This window comes from Macrosteles quadrilineatus, unplaced genomic scaffold (genome assembly GCF_028750875.1).
Source record: "Macrosteles quadrilineatus isolate MER2022 unplaced genomic scaffold, UCM_ALF_1.0 Scaffold_6__1_contigs__length_79288215, whole genome shotgun sequence".
NCBI classification, from domain to species: Eukaryota; Metazoa; Arthropoda; class Insecta; order Hemiptera; family Cicadellidae; genus Macrosteles; species Macrosteles quadrilineatus.
The window spans coordinates 71,175,849-71,197,512 of record NW_026542599.1 but is presented as its reverse complement, the minus strand read 5'-3'; the positions used below and the strand labels follow the sequence as shown (position 1 = coordinate 71,197,512).

The 21,664-nt window shown below is 34.8% G+C and overlaps 1 protein-coding gene across 1 annotated transcript in view; it reads right to left on the bottom strand.

Annotated features, from left to right (window-relative positions):
- Nucleotides 1-7,439, bottom strand: part of LOC128997624 (peptidylprolyl isomerase domain and WD repeat-containing protein 1-like) — a 14,845-nt gene extending 7,406 nt beyond the window's left edge. Inside the window, exons 1-2 of the mRNA XM_054423263.1 lie at nt 7,332-7,439; nt 656-871 (exon numbers count right to left, since the gene is read on the bottom strand). Coding sequence (XP_054279238.1) covers nt 656-871; nt 7,332-7,439 — 324 coding nt within the window. The remainder of the gene's footprint in view (nt 1-655; nt 872-7,331) is intronic.
- Nucleotides 7,440-21,664: the final 14,225 nt, after the last annotated feature.

The following is a 21,664-nucleotide window of genomic DNA, read 5'->3' as shown; positions in this document are numbered from 1 at the left end:
TATGGTATAGGGGGAGAAAGTAAAAGAGAGAGAGCCTGGATGAATTGATATACCAAAAAGAAAACAGCAACAGGGACACTATAACAGTATATCTATTACTTATTTAATACGCAAGCAGGTTTTTTGTGACAATTACTCCTCCGAAACTACTGAACCGATTGCATGTTTTTGGTATCATTGGAAAGAGCGGAACGTCAAGTTGTGCAGGAAACTTTCTGCTTAGGGAAATAATTAGAGAGTGAGGCCCAGAGGTCCTTTAAAGTTTCGTATTTCTCCATAAGATTAACATGGGAAACAAACACTGTTATGAAATTCCAACCACTGTTGGCAGAAACTAAAAGTGAGAAGAAGAACATATGTTAATTGTAAACAGTCAATACGTTTGCTAAGAAACTATTGATTTCCTATAGGGAAATTTGCTAAAAAACCAAGTGTTGCACGTGGCATGGTAGGGACTTAAACGTGAAATCTGTCCATAAAGCACATTTGTCTGATATAAGGTTTTTGCGTAAAAATTAAGCTCTTAATTAGGACATTGAACTATGATAATTATTATAATTCATTTTTATTTTAACAATATCTATCCACCACCGTCAATGCGTCGATGATATTATTTAGCTACAACTGCAGCGACCCTTGTCGCGGCTGTAGCTACCTGCCGCCGAGAGAAAGCTCGCACCCCAACACAACAGTCTTTGTTTGGGTTCAAGGAACGCAAACTCTTTGTTCTCTTGCTCGCAAAACTGGAACCTCTGGTCATCGAACCGCCGCGCCGCTCCGCTTCTGCGGTGTTATGCAGCCCACGAGGCTTTGCACCCCCTGTGGCCACCCCGTGTTTTGTAGTAGGTGTTTGGTGTTTGAGGGCATTTGTCTCTCAACAGTTATTCTCTATTAATGGAGATGGTACTCAAGTAAGAGTACCGATAACGTGCCCGGCATGTCATTCCATTGTGGACCGAATAATTAGGGGTTGTTATTTAAATTAAATGAATTGTTGTTTTTACATATTTTATTTTACCTAATCTGGCTGCTTCCATAATTTATGTTACTTCAATTATACACACACTCACTCACATTTACGTACGGAAAACACTTTAATCTGTCATATTATTCGTTATTATAATATGTCGTATTATTATTATATTAAGAATCTACACGCTGAAGAAACACTCTTTTCCATTTTGAAATTCATAATCTCATATGTAATAACTTATTTATCTTAGGCAGGTGGCTAAGGGATGAATGCGTCCTAAAAATAGCCTACTATTATGGAGGGCCCACCACGAAAAGCAGTTTTTTTTTAATTAAAAAAAGTTTGCTTATTGACACTGGGGACATTGGGTCACTTATTCTTGCCCCATAAGGAAGCCAATGGGCCCCATTTTTAGGTAAATCTTCTTCTAATTAAATAACAAATACTTATCATTCTATTTTCACTCACAATTTAATAACTCTTTATAGGTGTATTTAATCTTTTAACCATGATTGAAGGGGTATACTGTAAGACATAATAAGTGGGCCTACAACGTATGAAATCACTTTATAATGCAATGTAATCATTTTCGAATTAAATAATGCCAGAGAGGAGATAGGGTTATCAAAAAACTAGCTGAAGCCGGCAGACGTTGTCTTGCCTATTAAAACGTAACAGGTTTTTTTATTTCACGATTCTGAATCAACCACTTGACGGATTTTCATCATTTTTGCGTTGAAAGAAAGATTTGATAGAAGCCCATTTTGGGAACTAGGGAATGTCGAAGCCACAATTTTAGTTTAGGGTTTCAGTTTTTTTAAATTAAGTTTAAAATTTTAAAAGTCCAGCAGCCGGCGCTAACATTCTACTCTAGGTTTTGGTATAATACAATTTGCTTAACGTAACAGCTGTAAACAATCAGCGTTTTCGACACAAATTCAGCATTTTTATGAAGGCAGAGGATACACGTCCGGTAACCGTACGTGGATTAGACGTCCGGCAATTACTGTCATAACCTAACCTAACCAACCAAACTTGCTGATAATGAAAAAATCTAATTAAGGTTAAATTCTTTCTCTATAAAAAAAATTATAAATGCCAAAAATTCTAATAAAAGATGTACAGTTAAGAATAAATGGTATTCAATGCAAACTCTTCGACAAAAAGTTAAAATCATCAATGAGATTCGAACCCTGGACCTCTTGCATATCAGCCGAGCACCTTATCCACTACACCACGACCACCGATGGCTGAACGTTGTATTGTTGTGGTAAAGGCGTTCCAGGCTCCCGCAACCCCATGACGTCATTGCCGTACGCCTTATCCACGTCCGGTTACCGGACGCGTATCCTCTATGTTTATGAAAATGAAATGACATACGTAGGGTTGACTTTCTATACTATGTGTAATGCTTTAATAATTGATACGTTTATTTATTCGGTTAGAGGACGAGAGATAATTTAAATATACAAAGTAAAATTAAAATAATAGATGTTCTAATTTATTTTTTCAACAGTCTAAAAAATCTTTAGTTTGTTTTAGTGCAATATAATTTGTTATAACTAACAGCTGGTTGAATATACAAATATTCTAAGAACTATGAGGTTAGTTTATTTACTCTGTGATTTTTTAATTGATTATAGAAATTAAGTAAGATTCTATAACCATTGCTTTATACGAATAGAAGCTCACGAGACTTCAAAAGAAAGCTTATGAAAATTGTTTTACCACCCGAATTTTTGAGGACAGGTTGGGAAAGTAACAATGACCAGAATTTTTAATTAATCTTGGTAGCTTTTTCTTTACAATAAACTTTGAACTGCTTAAAACTAAGCTTGAATTAGGAATAGACATATTGATATAACTATATACAATTTTTAATGGACTGCTCGATTCCCGTACGTAGGACGGGCCAACGGGAGCCTACCAGTAGACCGACAAGATACTTGGTCGTCTGGCCACTAGACCGTCTTTTTTAATTAAATAGATAAATACTGAAAACCAGTACGTCGACAAGTTATTTCATCGTCATTCCAGTTGACCGGCCTGTAAAACTAAATTATTATATACGAGAAACCTACTTGTCGTCAATCGACCCGACCGACTTACCACTTGCTCGTCTTTTAGGTGGGGATAGGGGGCAGAGTGGGAGGAGCTAACCGGGGATTACCCAGGAGTTTGAGGCGCTTCTCGTGGTTGAACCACGTCGCTCGAGGCTAGAAGCCAGTCTTGCCAACTGAAAGTAGCCTAGCTCCGTCGAACACTACACACTCGGCGTGTTTATACAGTCTGGAGTTTAGTTGACGTTGGCGCGCAATTCTAATGGATAGTTTCGTCGTTTCTATAGCAACCGTGAAGTGACCTCGTTCTCGCGCATTCCTCTGCCTTTGTATTATTTAATCTGCTTTGAAAGATAAGACTCGCTTATGTGCATTGACTATTGAATCAAATAACAATATCATTAGGGGGTTTTGATCGTTTGTTTGGATAAAACTACGTACCGTATATTGTAGAATTACATTTGTAGTGTGGTAATATGGTGTATATATATCTATATAATTAATACGCTACATGAAACTTTGTCGGTTGAACTCCTCCGCCATTTCTTAACCGATTTTATCCATTGACATCTCATTGGAAAGAGCGTGTCGCGTAGATTTGCAAACTGGCCTTACATTTTTGAAAAAGTCCCTTGGGCTCTGCCCCAGTGGCTTTGAAAGTTCCCATGTTATCCTTATGAAGAACATAATTGTTTACATTTTGGTCAGCTGTTTAATTTAATTGCTGTTATTTATTTTTCAATTCAATGAAACCCATCGAGTACATTTATTTACTATTTGAGTTTGTGTAAACATAACCTCCAAGACGGATTTTGTTAGTATGGTTGTACAGTATCTTAAATTTGTGTATTTATTTATCGTTGTTTTGTGTAGCTGTGACGGATCGTGTTAGCACGATTGTAACATTTATCGTTGTTTTGTGTAGCTATCATTTGTTTATTTGTTGTTTTTTTTCTTTTATATGCCTCCGACGTGACGACAACAACACATATAGACAGGAGGCGTAATCGTGATAACGACCGCAGCTCACAGAACAGTGGCGAGTATTAGGCTTAACTCATCACAGTCATCACCTGACCCTGGACAATCTCAACTATTAGGTTACAAATGCCCCCTAACACTACCCCAAAACGACTTTTCGTTCTCAATTGGCCCTCTAAAATGACCTGTGTTGCCTGTACAGCGAGGCATTTTGAGAAGGAGAAAACCGGCCCGAATGCTTTAGGTTTATCAATAACGAAGATAAACATAGTCTGAGTTACACACCGGTAATCTTTGAGTTGACTCTTTTAAATTCGTTGTAAATATGACTGTTATTCGTTTTGAAATATCTTCTGTAATATTAGCAATTTCTCGAATTCGAGCAACATGTACACTAGTATATAATTAATACGCTACATGAAACTTTGTCGGTTGAACTCCTCCGCCATTTCTTAACCGATTTTATCCATTGACATCTCATTGGAAAGAGCGTGTCGCGTAGATTTGCCAACTGGCCTTACATTTTTTTACAAAGTCCCTTGGGTTCTGCCCCAGTGGCTTTGAAAGTTCCCATGTTATCCTTATGAAGAACATAATTGTTTACATTTTGATCAGCTGTATAATTTAATTACTGTTATTTATTTTTCGATTCAATGAAACGCATTGAGTAAATTTATTTACTATTTGAGTTTGTGTAAACATAACCCCCAAAACGAAAACGGACCGTGTTAGTATGGTTGTATCTTGAATTTATATATTTATCGTTGCTTTGTGTCGCTATGACAGATCGTGTTAGCATGATTATAACTTAAATTTGTGCATTTATCGTTGTTTTGTGTAGCTATAATTTGTTTATTTGTTGTTTTTTTCTTTTAAATGCCTCCGACGCGACAACAACGAAACATAGAAAGGAGGCGTACACGTCAGCATCTGACCCTGGACAATCTCAACTATTAGGTTACGAATGCGAGCTAACACTACCCCTAAAAGACTTTTCGTTCTCAATTTGACCCTCTATCAATGACATGTGTTGCCTGTACAGCGAGGCATTTTGAGAAGGAGAAAACCAGCCGGAATGCTTAAAGGTTTATCAATAACGAAGATCAGGGATTTAGGTAATCAGGGTCTGAGTTACACAATGGTAATATTTGAGTTGACTCTTTTTAAACTCTTTTTAAACTTTGAGTTAAACTTTTTTAAATATGACTGTTATTGGTTTTGAAATAACCCCTGTAATACTTTGCAATTGCTTGAATTTGAGCAACACTAGTATATATATAGGACCTGTGTATAATTTTGGGTAACATGGAGGTCAATTTACCTTGTGTAGGCCTATATCAAAAAAGTTTAATATCTTAAATTAATCCAAACGATTCATAGTAGCCAACAGGCACAAAGTATTGTAATTATGCAAGATGTTGTAAATTTCAAAAATGTGTAACAGTTAAGTTTACTGCAACAGTAGTTCGTTAGGATTGCCTATTTAAGTAAGTTGTTATTAGGTGTATAAGTCGTTCATCAAGCGTCATGAGAAACGAAATCTGTTATAGAAGTGAAAAAATACAGTTAATCAAATGGTGCTGTATATAACATATCTGCAAATAAAATTAGAGTTTTGTCTGTACACTGTTCAGAATGACATATTTTCCTCCTCGATAAGGGTTTACCTCCTCGCAAGTTATGTCAAAAAAGGTGTAATTGTAATTTTACTAAGAAAATTAAATCCAAAAAAAGGACTGGTTAATAGAACCAGATTAATGGCGAAAGTTATGAATGATGAAGTCTTGAAATTATTACTTGAAGTTCAGCTGGAAAACGAGTGTTCCTCTAAAATTCGTCCTCGAAAAGTTGGTCTTTATCTGCTAGAGCTACATCCCCTGCTTACAGCATGGGGAATTGTACGTAACAATTTCAAGATGCCGCGCTTTTGATGATCTAAAAATAATGGTTAAAGAACAACGAAACCAAGGTCATTTGGCTGAAGATGTTAGAGTGTTTACAAAAAGACATGGTATGTGAAGAGTTTCTTATTTAACATTTTAAAAGTAAGATAAACATTTTAACTGGTCTGTCAGTCAGTATTCTAAGCCTACTCTGTTAAAACCTTTATTAAAACAGTATTGAGCTTAAGATTTTTATTTACGGTTAGTTAAAAGTTAAGCGCTTAAAATTTTTCCTTTTTTTTGTATTGAGAAGTTAAAAGGTAATTAAATTTTTTTAATGATTTTTAAATAGGTACTGTATAGTTAATATTAACTGGAAACAACTAGTCTATACTAGAGTAACAAATTACAAAATACAATACAAAGGAAAAGGGCATTCCTATGAATGCTATTGAGCATTGATTATTTCATGTATTTGGGTTTTATGATGTATTACTAACCAAAGGAATACTTACTAACCAACCGCGATACCAGTGACTTAATAACGGTCAACAGATGTTGGGTATCACGAGCTTAAAGGATCGCTAGACAAAGTTGCCCGAATCGCATGGATGGTAAAATAACTTCTGGCGATGTCTAGAGAGATTGTTATTTAGAACACATGAAATCCTTTCTATAACATAAATGTCGGCTAATCGTGTGATTCCAAGTACTTTCGCCTGATTTGAAACATATTTCCAAGCCCGTGCCAATATTACTTGTTTCTGTTCGAAAAGGCCATTGCTGTGAGAATATCAGGTAAAACTAACCTAGAAACTTGAAAAATACAAATTAACAATAAATTGGCAACATAATAAATATGGAGCATTACTGATATCGCAAGTAAAACAAAAAAGACTTAACTATATAAGTAATCGCAATGGGAAGAGAACGCGGAAGAAAATAATGTCTGTATATGCTGTATATGCTGTGTATGCTAAGATCTGTATAGTCCTTGCCTTATATAATTGACAAATGCTTATATTTGCTCCAAACAAAAAAAAACCAAACCCTTCAAATATTTAAGTTGACGGGAGCGGGACCTACCACTTCTAAAGAACGCCACCGTGTCTGTCATCCCTATTCTCTTACTTAAGAACACCCCTAAAAACCTTCACCGAATAGGTAAGGTACTATCGTAAAAATAACGAGGAACTTATATAAATCAGTTTTAATTTACAATTCTCTGGACGTAAATCACTGTGAGAACCGAAGCCTTGGGGAAAGTCCACGGGTGCGGGACTTGCCACTAGGGCGGTCAATATCTTCAAAAGAACGCCACCGCGTCTGCTTTCCCTAACTTAACAACACCCTTATAAGCCCTAAATGAATAGAGACTATCATAAATATGACTAGCACCTTTTACAACTTCTTTCCATTTCCAATCAACCTGACCTGTCCTTCATCGGCGTGAGAACGAAAGTATTGGGGAAGTCCAGAGAAGCCTAGAACTGCGTAGATGAAAGAGAAGCCGCGTTGGATGACCTTGCCACCCCTTCGCATACCTTCATCAGCAATATCTCATAGTGACTTTTTACAACGCAATTTTTGTTGTCAATTTGTCTGATCTGAACAATTTAAATATTTCAAAATTAACTAAGCGAATAGCTGATTATAATTAATTGATCATTTTTATTGGTATTTGTGTAGCCACAATATCCGGATTGAGCGTAGTAAACGAACATCAACCAGGACGTGTTTGATTGATGCGAGCGAGCTCATCTTGAAAATGAAAGAGCATTTGACATTAAACCACAATAGGACCACATGGTATATTGGATTAAAATTTGCACTGGTTATCAGTGTTCGTTGACTTTGGAAATAAGTCAAACGTCACAGTGTCTAATGCTATTCAGCAAACATTCCACATAATTAGTTCCACTATTCGATCAACTTGAAATGCTTACATTTCTTAATAACGCTGCCATTGATTTTTATCGTATTAGCTTATCTAATGGCATAGTAAATACAACCCAAGGCTTCACCTGCGGTGAAGCAGCCATAAATATTTTACAGTACAGTACATAAGAAATAAACAGAGTATTACAATCATGACAATAATCATCCGTAGTGGCTTAGCCAAAAATGACAAAAGTAAGATATTATCATCATTGTGTCACGCACAGTTTAAATAGACACAGTTTAAATTTCGATCATAGTTAGTTGTAATAAACATTATGAATCGGCATATTTTGGGGTAGGAGTTAAGAATTTTATATTTGAATTTCAACACAAAAAATCTTTTAAAATCAATATTTCATTTTCTCCGTAATTTTCTCTCTACAGCTTAAACCATACATTTTCGAAAGTTTAAAAATACCATAATCGGATTCCTCACCTATTAAAACATACATTTTGACATACGGATCAATATATTTGTACAATCCGTTCCTTAATAAAAACCTATATATTGTCATAATCGTCGCGCGAAATATAAGAATTTGTATCGACCTTATGGCTACATTTTCGATCATAGTTGTAATAAACATTATGAATCGGCATACTTTGGGGTAGGAGTTAAGAATTTTATATTTGAATTTCAACACAAAAAAATCTTTTAAAATCAATATTTGATTTTCTCCGTAATTTTCTCTCTACAGCTTAAACCATACATTTTCGAAACTTTGAAAATACCAAAATCGTATTCCTCACCTACTAAAACATACATTTCGACATACGGATCAATATATTTGTACAATCCGCTCCTTAATAAAAATCTATATATTTTCATATTCGTCGCGCGAAATATAAGAATTTGTATCGACCTTATGGCTACATCATCGATCATAGTTGTAATAAACATTATGAATCGGTATATTTTGGGGTAGGAGTTAAGAATTTTATTTTAGAATTTCAACACAAAAAATCGTTTAAATTATATATTTGATTTTCACCGTAATTTTATCTCTACAGCCTAAACCATACATTTTCGAAAGTTTAAAAATACCATAATCGGATTCCTCACCTATTAAAACATACATTTTGACATACGGATCATGGTATGTCCAATTCGTGGTTTAATTCGATTCGTTACAAATTATTCAATTAAAATGCAATCAAAAACTACTTTCGGCCAGATATTTGGTTGGAATGTGGAATATCTTAGCTATTGTATAAAATTATAGCTTAACTAGTGTACATGTTGCTCGAAATCGAGCAATTAATTGCAAAGAAGTACAGGAGTTACATATAAACAAATGACTTGTTAAAAAACTAATAACAGTCATAATTTCCGATGATTTTAAAAGAGTCAACTAAAAGATTATTAACTAATGGAAATACTCACAATTTACATAACAGTCCTATTCCAGTTTAAAGGGTTATTTTTTAACTATCAAACTGCCCATGGACGGGAAATGGTAAGCTTACAATTTAAGTAAAAAAAAAAAAGTCTGTCAGCTTTTATAATGTACTGTACCTAAGTTATTTAGCCAATTTGTAGACAATAAGGTGTAGGCTACAAACTCTACAGAACTCTCATGCTTCCATGGGGAGCAACTAATCCTACTAATATTATAAATGAGAAAGTTTGGATGTATAGATGTATGGATGTATGGATGTATGTTTGTGACAAGTGAACGCGAAAAATACTGGTCGGATTGGGCTGAAATTTGGCATGATGATAGCTCACATTCCCGATTAACATATAGGCATATTCTTATTTCAAAAATCCTTTCGGGCTCCGCCCCAGTGGCTCTGGAGTTTCCCATGTTAACCTTATGAGAAATGGAATTATTGAATCTTAACAGCTGTTTCAACTAAACAAGTTGGTTCTGTTCTATGATGTTCAATAGCATTAAAGTTACAAGGATTACCAACAGGGTGCAGCACTATTATTTCTTTTACATTTATGACAACAGCTAATTTGCAACCAAAAGGTGAGTGAGCGTAGCGAACGAACTTCAACCTGGAGGCGAGTTAGCGTAGCGAACGAGCTCCAACCTAAAGGTGAGTGAGCGTAGCGAACGAGGTCCAACCTAAAGGTGAGTGAGCGTAGCGAACAAACTTCAACCAGGACGTGATTGAGCCATGCGAACGAGATAATCTTGAAAATTAAGAAGTTAAACGGGGCAAAGCCCGCGGGTTACAGCTAGTTATTAATATTTAATTCCTGACAACAGCTGGAGTTTCAAAACAATGTTTGTTTCCCGTGTTAATCTTATGGAGAAATACGAAACTTTAAAGGGTCCCAGGGCCTCACTCTCTAATTATTTACCTAAAAAGAAAGTTTCCTGCACAACTTCACGTTACGCTCTTTCCAATGACACCAAAAACATGTCAATCGGTTCAGTAGTTTCGGAGGAATAATTGTCACAAAAATCCTGCTTTCGTATTAAATAAGTATAGATGTGACTGTGGACCCAATTTTGTACTAAACACACGCTGTTGTTTGATCTCGAGTAGCCGACCCAGTGTTAGCATCAAAAGGCCAAAAACTAGGAACGTAGCGCCAGCCACGTCCCTTTCACTTTCAGCAATTTTACAACCCTCGCCAACCCTACACATCCAAAGACAGAGAGAGAGAGGGAGAGAGACAGTAAAACAGCTGTCGAAGTCGATCGGGTCGACCTAGCCTCGGTCGTCAACTCGCTTCCTTTTTCTTCGCCTACAAGCGTTTGAATAGGGGCGCGGGGAAAACTACTTGTGTGATGCGGCACGCGTAATACCGGAAAAGGCCTTCGGGTAGTTCTAGAGCGCCGCCAGAATTGGGTCGCTGGAGTCGCGTTTTAGTTGCCACTTTATATTGAAGATTCTTAAGTGGCAAAAGAGTTTATGACGAAATATACCCCCACCGCAACAAACCTGCAGACTAAGCAAATTTCTATTTGCCTGATTGGATTTACACTAAAATGACTTTTTGAAAATATCACAGTTATTCCATATTTAAATAGAATAAGTTTAACAAGTACTTAGGTTTGCTGCAACAGGGAGGGTAAAAGTGTGTTTTTTTTGTAAAATAATAACATTTTATAAATAAATAAATGATTTTTTTCTAATTTAATGCAAATATTTTCATAAACAAGAAAACTACTACAGTTTACTTATTCCCTGGTGTGAGTGAGGGTATACATTCAACTCTAGAAAATACGCTGGTCAACGAACGACAAAGAGTTTCCTTGGATGGGTGGCCGACCGACCGGTGGTCATAGGGTGACGACACAAAGGGGGTGGTAGGCGGGTATCCGTGTCGGCCAGTGAGTCAGTGTTACCGGTGTTACTTCAAAGATGAATTATTGCCCTCGGGGAATCCCGAGGTAGGCGCGGCGCCGCCAGCTCGACACTTGTTTCGGTCACTGGTCTTGGTTGATTGTTTCGTTTTCGTTTTACTATCTTTTGATACTTTTACATAAACGATATAGCCATGATATATTACTAATGAAAATTCAATAAGTACATTGCACACTATAAAAAAAAACTTACATATAGGATAGTTCATGTAAACAGTTGTTGCTTAAATCGTTTGGAACTCTGGCCACGTCTATATTCTTCATTAGAGTGAACTTAACTGCAGGCTATTCAATAGACTGTGAAAAAAAAAACTGTGAATGATTTTATGTACTTGGTTTTTTTATAATTATAGCAAAAGCTACCAATCTTTGTCATCCGCGTCATAATTCTTGAGCTAACTACTTCTGCAGTGATATACCTTACACGTCACAAAACTGTATTAACCCTAGATCCAGTACCTCTGCTCCAACTAGTATTATAACATTGCCGTCCAGGAATCTTTGAACATATAGTTTGACAATAATTGCATGGATAGTACAGCCGTTTCAACAAGGATTTATTTACTATATGTTCTTAAAACTGAAATTAATTAGAAATACTATTAAAAAAAAATTAAATTAATTAATTTGATGTGAATTTAGCTTTAGTTAACAACACTCATACAAGTTCATAAACATAAACCAAATACAATTTTTTTTAATAGAAACGATTTGCAGGGTCGTCCAGATGAACTTGGAAATAGTACCATAGATAAAAGGAGTAGACATACTCTGTCATACATACATGTCTATACTCCTTTTATCTATGATAGTTCATTAGAAAATCTGAATATACAGTAGTGCCGTGCATTTGAAGTACTTACTCAGAACACAGACTTACTTGAGGACAGTTAAACAATAAAACGCAAAGATCCACGGAAGTAAAGACTACATTATTTAGTAAAAAAAAACAAGGATGCGTCAGTTAGGGCCAGTTAGACAATTGAAGTACACAGAATTGAATCACCATAGTATGTCCACGCAACAACGTGAGAGGATAAAACATGTACTTCTTCAATTATAATTACATGTTTCTGTGTAAAACCGAAGACAAAAAACAGACTTTACTAAGAAAAACTTCTCCCCGGTAACACAGGCAATGGGAATTCCTTCTAGACAAGGTTTTCAATAGGCCTACAACAAAATCATAAAACAAAAGATGTTTCTCAGGCTAAGTAGCACACTGTGCACTTCAGCAAATAAATAGTTTACCGAGATAACTATTGCTTACCAAGACAGCAGTGTCATTTAAGGAGAAATAGTACAAACTAATGTCACCAAAAGTCTACTAAATTCATTCTTTATTTTATTTTTTTAAGAGAGGGAAAAATAGACAACAAAGCTTTAAATAACCGGTATTATCAATTTGTATTTATCTCTCAATTGAATAAATGTAACGGTAGTTACCTCACCACTGTTAACAATATTTGACCCTCCTATTGCATAAATATGTTAGTTAATTTAATATTCAAACTCGTGTACATGTTGCTTGAATTCGAGCAATTTCAAAGTAATACAGAATTTATTTCAAAACGAAAAAAAGTAATAATCAATGAGTTTAAAAGAGTCAACTCAAAGATCACCAGTGTGTAACTGCTGGAGATACTCACGATGTATATACAGTAATCAACATTTCCTGTAAATATTTTATCATATTTCATAAATTGGTATTGCTTTTTAATGTTTCTACAAATGTTTCCTGACTTATAGCTGCATAAGGTTGTCCATGTTTATCTTATTTATTGATAAACCTATGTATGGCACCACCTTTGTCGCCAGCAGTAAGTTTACAAATTTCAGTAATTTTTTAATAAAGATAAACACTTTTTTGATCATATTAAGGACTTCCTGTTGTCTGTAACAATTTTATTTGTTCAATCGGCGTATTTTTATTTATTTAGCTAAATAAAACATTTATTTCATTGAAGTAAACTAATATAGGCCTATTTATATTCACTGTACTGTGTATAACAAAATATCGATTGAGAAACAAACAATTACACGTAATAAGAACCTCGCTAGTCCGCTGCATTGTGATAGCTGAAAATCGTCGGAATGAAAACCGCCGCTACAAGATACAGAAGTTGGTACGCCTGCAGTGCCCTCCACAGCTGCGCGCGCCGCTGGCACTGCCGCTCAACACATCCCCACCTAAAAGACGAGCAAGTGGTAAGTCGGTCGGGAGGATTGACGACAAGTTGGTTTCTCGTATATAATAATTTAGATTTACAGGCCGGTCAACTGGACTGACGATGAAATAACTTGTCGACGTACTGGTTTTCAGTATTTATCTATTTAATTAAAAAAGACGGTCTAGTGGCAAGACGACCAAGTATCTTGTCGGTCAACTGGTGGCCCCCCCGGGCCAACAGCTCGTTTTAAAATAAAACTATTTATTCCCGAAACATACCATTAATTTACATAGCATGTTTTAAATTATACTTCATCCATATATTTTGTTAGAAAAACAAATCTATTTAAAAATCATAAAATTTAAAATTCCTGCCGGACCGATTTTGTTACTTAATCGTTGGAAAGCCTAATTCGTGTAGATTTGCATATAGTTATGAAAGTGTGATTTTATTACTTTTTGAGGAGAAAAAATGGAAATAAACAATAATACATTTAAAACGCCTTTTTTCCAAGTTTATATTTGTAGCCAACTTTAGACTGTCTTTATTGAGTATTTTCAGGAAATACATGATAGTAATTTGTAGGAAATTTTATTCTCTATCAAGAATATCACCGTCCACTTTGGTCGATTTCCTCACCATTTAAAAGTTACTCTATTTTCAAAAACTTTAAGCAACCTCCCAATTTATAGTGGTGAGAAAATACTGAATGAAAAATGTTGTTGTTAAACTTTGTACACTTAAATCTACAGTTCTACTGAACCGATTTTATTAATTAATAGGTCATTGGTAAGCCTAATTTGTGTAGATTTGCAAATAATTATGAAAGTTATATTTTTTAAAGATTGACTAGATGAAACCCGTCAAAGTTGACAGTTACTGTTGAGGTTGCAAGCAAGATCGTTTGACTATAAATCGATGATAAATAACTCTTATGAACAATTTGTGTTGTTCGTGATTTAGCTGTGTCCTTTAGGTACGCCCGATCTTAATAATCAATAAATCAAATGGAAGCTGGTATTTCACTGAAGGTACTTAAGTCAAAACAAATAGAATAACGTAATTTGAATTGAGTAAAAATATCACAAACTAAATTCCACATCCAAGATATAATCAAATTTATGTTTTCTGATTGAGCGATACAGTATCTTGAAGTTAACTGATTAAAACAGTGCTTTAGGTATGATTATTAAGATCGGAATCTTAATGATTAATAGCTCAAATGAAAGCTGGTATTTCACTATAGGTTTTTAGACCAAAACATATAGTAATTAAAATCCATGTTTCGCCCTCTGAGCTGTATAATAACTAAAAATATGCTTTACCTTCGTCACTGCAGCTCAAATTCTTGTGGTGTAACTATGTTACGGCCGTTTCGTTGAGGCCTTAATCTGTATTTTAAATGTATATTATTGTTCGTATGTGTTACGTGTTTAAACTTCAACGACGCTACTTCAGCCGAGTTTGTGTTTTTGTAGTCTGACGATGGCATTGTAATGCCGAAACGGCCGTAACATAGTTACACCACAAGAATTTGAGCTGCAGTGACGAAGGTAAAGCCTATTTTTAGTTTAAAACATATAGGGTAATTTAGTTAGAGCTGCTGAAATACATCTTTAATTGAAGTAAAAAAAAAAAAAAATTTCGTTGGGTAATACATTAGAAAAATATAATGATTATGTTTGATCACAAATATTTGCTTGCATAACTTTATTTTAAGACCAAAATTAAGAAAATGGGATGGGCAGAAGAGCCAAACGAACTTGAAAAAAAACTAATTTAACTCCCATAAGAAATGTGCAGGGACACATTTTGTGCATAACTCGAAATATACGTCAATAAAAATGAATGCCGATTCTTGATTGCAAATCTGTAGTGCGTTTGAGGCCACCTTCAGTTTGAGGCCAAAATTATGAAAATCGGTCGAGTAGAAGAGCTAACCCTACTCGGAAAAGAAAACCCAAATATTATTATAGATGGCCATAGGTGGTTTATCAGTATGCATAATCTAAACATACGAAACCTTTTGTATTAATAATTAAACGGCTTATTGTTATTTATTTGATTTGTCTTTAATTAAATGTTGTCGTTAACAATTTGCATTTGTGTTTAAAGTGAATTATCATTCTAATGTTATGTGCTTAATCTGTACCATTAATATTAGTGAGTAAAGTGGTGTATGGATTTCAAAACCATTAATAATCGTGGAATAGATATGACAATTGAATAATTATTTTTCGTAGCCAAGCAAGTGTACGGTAATTTGTACAATTACTACTTTACAGAAAACGGTCTCATTAGTCAGCCCGCAATACAGCAGTGCTTTGGTAAAGTATCCTAAATTTTGCAGGCGTAGTTACGAGTGAAGTAGTCTCCAGTTGTCCGCCGCACCGTTTGGTTAGGTCGGCCAAACCAAACTGTGCGACTCAGAGGCAAGTGTGAGGGATTGTTGGTCTCATGCTCCGCCGGCCGCAGACCTTGCGGAAACTAGCGCGGGGGAGATTGACCGCGGTGGACCTAGGTATGACTCCCAGTCAACGTGTAGACAAAAGACAAAACAAAAACTATTTTATCTATTGATGCATTTGGCCTATTGTACAATATGCTACGGAAAACATAAATCTTAAAAAGGCTATTTAAAATTCATAAGTTATTTTATGTTTGTATGTTAGCAGTCCTTGATCATCGAGCTTTACAAAAAATGATCGTTGCTAAAATTTCAAACAGCTGATCTTCGTCAGTTTTAACAAGACTATTATCCTTATATACAGGGTGACCGTTAAGTCTAGGACGACTTTATAACTTTTAAACGACAAACGATATCACAACAACATTTGGTATACCGTTACTGGAAATTGTAAGCTACTTTTCTGTGTACATGGTGGTCGGATATCACCTTTGGGGGACGGCCCGTCGGGGGTCAGAAGAAAATCTTTAATGACAGCCTATGTTGAGTTGTACATCATTTTAAAGGTCTACTTCAACTGAAAACAATGCCGCAAACCGCACTTCAAAAGGTTGATCCTGCGCAAAATGGCAGATGTTCAAAGATTTTCAAAATTAGCCAATTTCTTTAAATTAAAGCACTTTTTTAAATCTTTAAACAACTATAATTTTTTAACGGATGGTCTTTTTGAAGTACGGTTTGCGGCATTGTATTCTACTAATAAATACCTTTAATTTGATGTGCATATCAACTTATGCTTCCATTCAAGATTTACTTCCGACTCCTTGTGGGCCGTCGCCCTGAAGAGTTATTTGGATTATTGAATGTGAAGTTATGGGGATCATTTTAAAGGGAATTTTAAGCAAAAAAGATTGCCGCAAACCGTACTTCAAAAGGACCATCCGTTAAAATATGACAGTTGTTTAAAGATTTAAAAAAGTGTTTTAATTTAAAGAAATTGGTTAATTTTGAAAATCTTTGAACATCTGCCATTTTGCGCAGGATCAACCTTTTGAAGTGCGGATTGCGGCATTGTTTTCAGTTGAAGTAGACCTTTAAAATGATGTACAACTCAACATAGGCTGTCATTAAAGATTTTCTTCTAACCCCCGACGGGCCGTCCCCCAAAGGTGATATCCGACCACCATGTACACAGAAAAGTAGCTTACAATTTCCAGTAACGGTATACCAAATGTGGTTGTGATATCGTTTGTCGTTTAAAAGTTATAAAGTCGTCCTAAGACTTAACGGTCACCCTGTATAATACGTGAAGGCGATTTCTACGAAACACTACTCCTCCGTTAATAATGGATGGATTTTTACAAACGATGTGTCAAAATTAAGTATTTTTTGTGTAGACACCCCCTTTCACAAATTCCTGTAATAAAAGTCACCGGGCTTCGCCCCACAGGCCATCAAATCCCAATATATTTCTTATGAAGTAAAGATTCTGTTTACGTAAACAGACGAATTATTTGTGTTAATTACAGCTGTTCATAGTAAACACATGATACACACAACAGCTTTCGTATTCAGATTGAGTTTGTTTTCAGTTTTGATAACTGGAGTGGATTGATTGATTACATCATCTTTGAGTTGACTCTTTTAAGTAGTCGGAAATCGCGACTGTTATTATAGTTCGGCCGCTTAGAAAGCGACCTCCTCCAGCATTGGTTTAGCATTAGCGCGCAGGTCGTTTTCTAAGCGGCCGAACTATAGTTTTGAAAGCCTGTCGCCTGTAATACTTTGCAATTGCTCGAATTCGAGCAACATATGCACTAGTCTTATTCATTGAATGAATTAAAATTCAATGATTTTCATTCAACTTGAATCTTCGCCTTGAAATATAGACCCAGACCCTGTATATTGGCGTAGTTTTACTATTTATGTAATCTAATGAAATAACCAACAAACAAAATAGATCCTAAGACCACCGGTACCCGGTACCGGTAACAATTTCTAAAATCGCTTCGTTAACCAGATATCTACCATTTTGTATTTTTTAAATAAACATTTTATCTTGGAATTTTTTCAACCCATCTTTATGAAACTTGGTATGTACCGGTATGTTAAGGTAGAAGAGACCCATGTTAGAAAAAAAATCCATCTTTATTCGATAATGGCGGCCATTTTAATTTTTGTTATTATATTACTAAAAAATGGCTCATTTTATGAAAAACTTCTAAGACTTTTATTTAGCATTTTTAATTTCCTATCATACGATACCAAGCTCAAAAAGATTGAATAAGAAATTGCTGAAATATTACGATTTTTATTTGTAAAATTGGGCAAACCTGAAGCCTTATTCTACCCCATTTTACAACAAAAAATCGTAATATTTCAGCTATTTCTCATTTGATCTTCTTGAACTTAAGAAAAAAAGCTAAATAAATGTATTCTTGACATTTTTTTCATAAAATCTGTCATTTTGGTAATTTAAGTTTAAAAAATTCAAATGACCGCCATTTTAAAATTTTAAGTCGAATCAAGGTGGATGTTTTTTTCAACATGGGTCTCTTTTACTTTAACATGCACACCAAGTTTCATAAAGATCGGTTGAAAAACTTCAAAGATAAAAATGTTTATGTATACTGGATAATGAAGCAATTTTGGAAAAAATGTTATTCTTGATTTTCTCTTTATTTTTACCCAAGGAATCATTACGTAAAATATGTCCCCACCTTTTTTGAACACTCTGTATAGATAATCAATTGAAAAAATAGTCGGTAAAGCAAAAAAAAAAAAAAAACGCTAAAATAAATGGCATCATCAACTTGGCCGTACTTTCTCCCAATAGCATTTCAACAACCCTTGATATTTTATGGTTAAAATTACAAAAGTTGCCATAACTTTTGAACCAATTTTTACAGCGTTGGTGATTGTACCATATTGTTTAGAGTTAAAAATGCCATGACATACTAAATTGTTAAGGAAATCTTTGGAGCCGTTTTTATGAAATGCGGCTTTTCCGTTGATTTATGGATTTGATGTAAAAATCACCATTATAATAACAATTTCTAAAAATACCTAGAGATCCCATGGATTAAGGCTACCTATATACAAAATCGAACCACAGGTGTGGTCTGTCGCTCTGTACACATCCACACATACAGACAGTCTCACACACACAGACATCAAATCACTTTGCAAACCACTTTTCGGGTTAAGGGGGGTGGGCCAAAAACAGATATCTTCTACCAAAAAATCAAACTCAAGCATTTTTTATGATACTTATACTTTCTCCATTCTATGTATATGGGATGAAAATTAAAAAAAAAAAAAACTGAAACCATACTACTAAACCAATAATAGTAATAGTAGTATGTTTTCTGTAGTAAAAGTTGACAATTTGCAGATAAAGTATAATGATTCTCTAATAAACAAATACTCACAAATAAAACAATCTCATATATTTAACAATATGCTGAGTGTTATTGTATTTTGCATTTTTATCGTGTTTTTTTTCTACTTTAGACCAGTATATGGCTTGACGCATTGTTGAAATTACCGTTGTGTAAAATGGTGTTATCACATACATTATAAAAGTAATTAAATTAAACCAAATTAAAAATATTTTAGCAGGCAAAGTTAAAATCACATGCCTAAAACCTTGCTATTAAAACATGAAGTATGTATTTTAAAACTTATTATCGGTAATGATGTATCTTTGATTATTGATACAACTAGACATTCCTTGCTCATGTCTAAGTTGCCTCCAGTTTTTAAATAAAAATGGGCGTGATTGGGGTGAGCCACCTACAGATTGCACTGATGTAAATTACTTATTTCTGTTGAATCTGTAGACTTTTTAACCAAATCAAACTAATGGGACGATTTGTTGTAAGCTATAGCGGCTTTTATTTCACGGTAACTATCCGTGAAATATAAAGAAAACAGAACAGAAACAAAATATAAAGTAGAAAATAGTGTATAAGACATTAGCGCAATCTGTATCTGGCTGACAGAACTATGTTCCTTTTAAAAAAAACATTGGCAACAGCTGGTCCATAAAGGATGTCTACTTCAGTATCCAATAGTCAATTATCAAAGATACCATACTGAATCCAAAATAGGCTCCACAACTTTAAAACTAATTCTACTCCTCATTTGCAGTTGTCTCTACTCGCAGTGGCGGTGGCCCTCGTGATGACGATATCCAACTCCAGTGGTGCATCTCTTCGGGAGACGCCTGACAACACGATCGTCCTGGAAGTGGCGCCAAAAAGTTCAACTCCAACGAAAAACCGCTCCGACCTAGAGGACCAAGACAAGGAGCCCTTCGAGATCATCGTTCCTGTTGCCAGGAATTTCTCCAGTCTAGCCGAGCTCTTCCGCATCCTCCGTGAAGACTCTATGGAACCCCAGGTTACCTCCAAGACTCCCCTTTCGTATGTAAAAGGAACCGAGAGGAATGCTTCGGACTTTCTGTTGTTCTTCACCGACGGTGCAGGCAATGACTCAACGTGAGGATAGTTTGAAAAAACAACTTTGTCTAGTCAAACGAAGACTTGTTTTAAAGTTTATCCTTGAAGTGAGCTGGCACATGACAAATGTGGAAATGAACTTAATAATTTAAGAACTGTAATGAAGTTTCGATGAAGTGTTGGAGCTAATTTAAGTTGAACTGAATTTAGCCAAATTTTTACTTTATTGTTTCTTACAAATGAAAGACGAAAGATGTTTTGGAGATTCAAAATTCTGTCCGTATTTAATTGTTTTTGTAATAAGCTTTATTTATTGTTTAGATTTAGGGTTTGTTGTATTTATTTTGTGTACGAGTAGTTTAGTTAATTTATTATTTGATTCCTGTGTGTACAGTATAGTTTGTAAATATTCAATAAGGTGTTTTAATATCAAACTCAGTTTACTATCCTATGTGACGAACTTTTACTGTAGAGTTGTGAATATTTGTTTTTAATTCCTATAATACTATATTACCAAGTAATTTTCTTATCAGGTTTCAGAGCTTTGTTTTGCATAAGTCTTCGATAATCTGTATGCAATACAAACAATGTGTCTCTTTGAAGAAAAAGAAATTGGTTTCCTGAGATTGTGGTTGCAAAAAATACCACTAAATTTATATAAAAGCAAAAACTCTTAATCAAAATGTATCTTTTTCTAAAAATGTGGTTTTTGTTAAGTAATTCTATTTATTTTTTCTCGTCACAAAATCTGTTCACTAAGTAAAATAACTTTAATTTTGCATTTTGCATGTAGAAGATTTGTGAAATAACTAACCACTTATAATACTTAGGAAACATTACCTTAGTATGCAGATTATATAGGTATTTATATTTTACTATGTTATAAGTATTATAGTTTCATAGAAAATTAAGATTTTTTGCACACCTCGGAGAACAATGTTATGTAAAAATTGTAAATAAAAATAGTTTCTAAGACATTTGTTTTCTTTTAAACCAATGCTAAGCATCCCTTATGTCTGATCAACAATTTCAGTAACAAAACATGAGATAGCCTATACAAATTGTTTGGCCAAGATTAGTGATACAAATTCACTACTGTTGGACCACTGTCAAATTAGAGTGGGATTTGATTGCATACAACCTTTACAGCATTTCACAATTACATTTTCGGACCCCCAGATAATATTATTTTAACATATATCATACTCCCTTAACAAATTTAGGCGGTTTTAAAGAGAAATTCCATCCCCTCCTTTAAAACAACAGCTGGTATAAGTTCAAACCATCAGCTGTATCGTTCATTAAGAAAAAAAAGTTGTGGGGACCCTAGAAAAACTTTCCCTTAAACTGCCTAATTTTTTTTAAACGGACTATAGGACAAGTAATATGATAGGTTGCCTTGTTATTAATTTGAATCTTGAATCAGCTGAAGGATCAACAAACGTTTAACTTTGTAAAA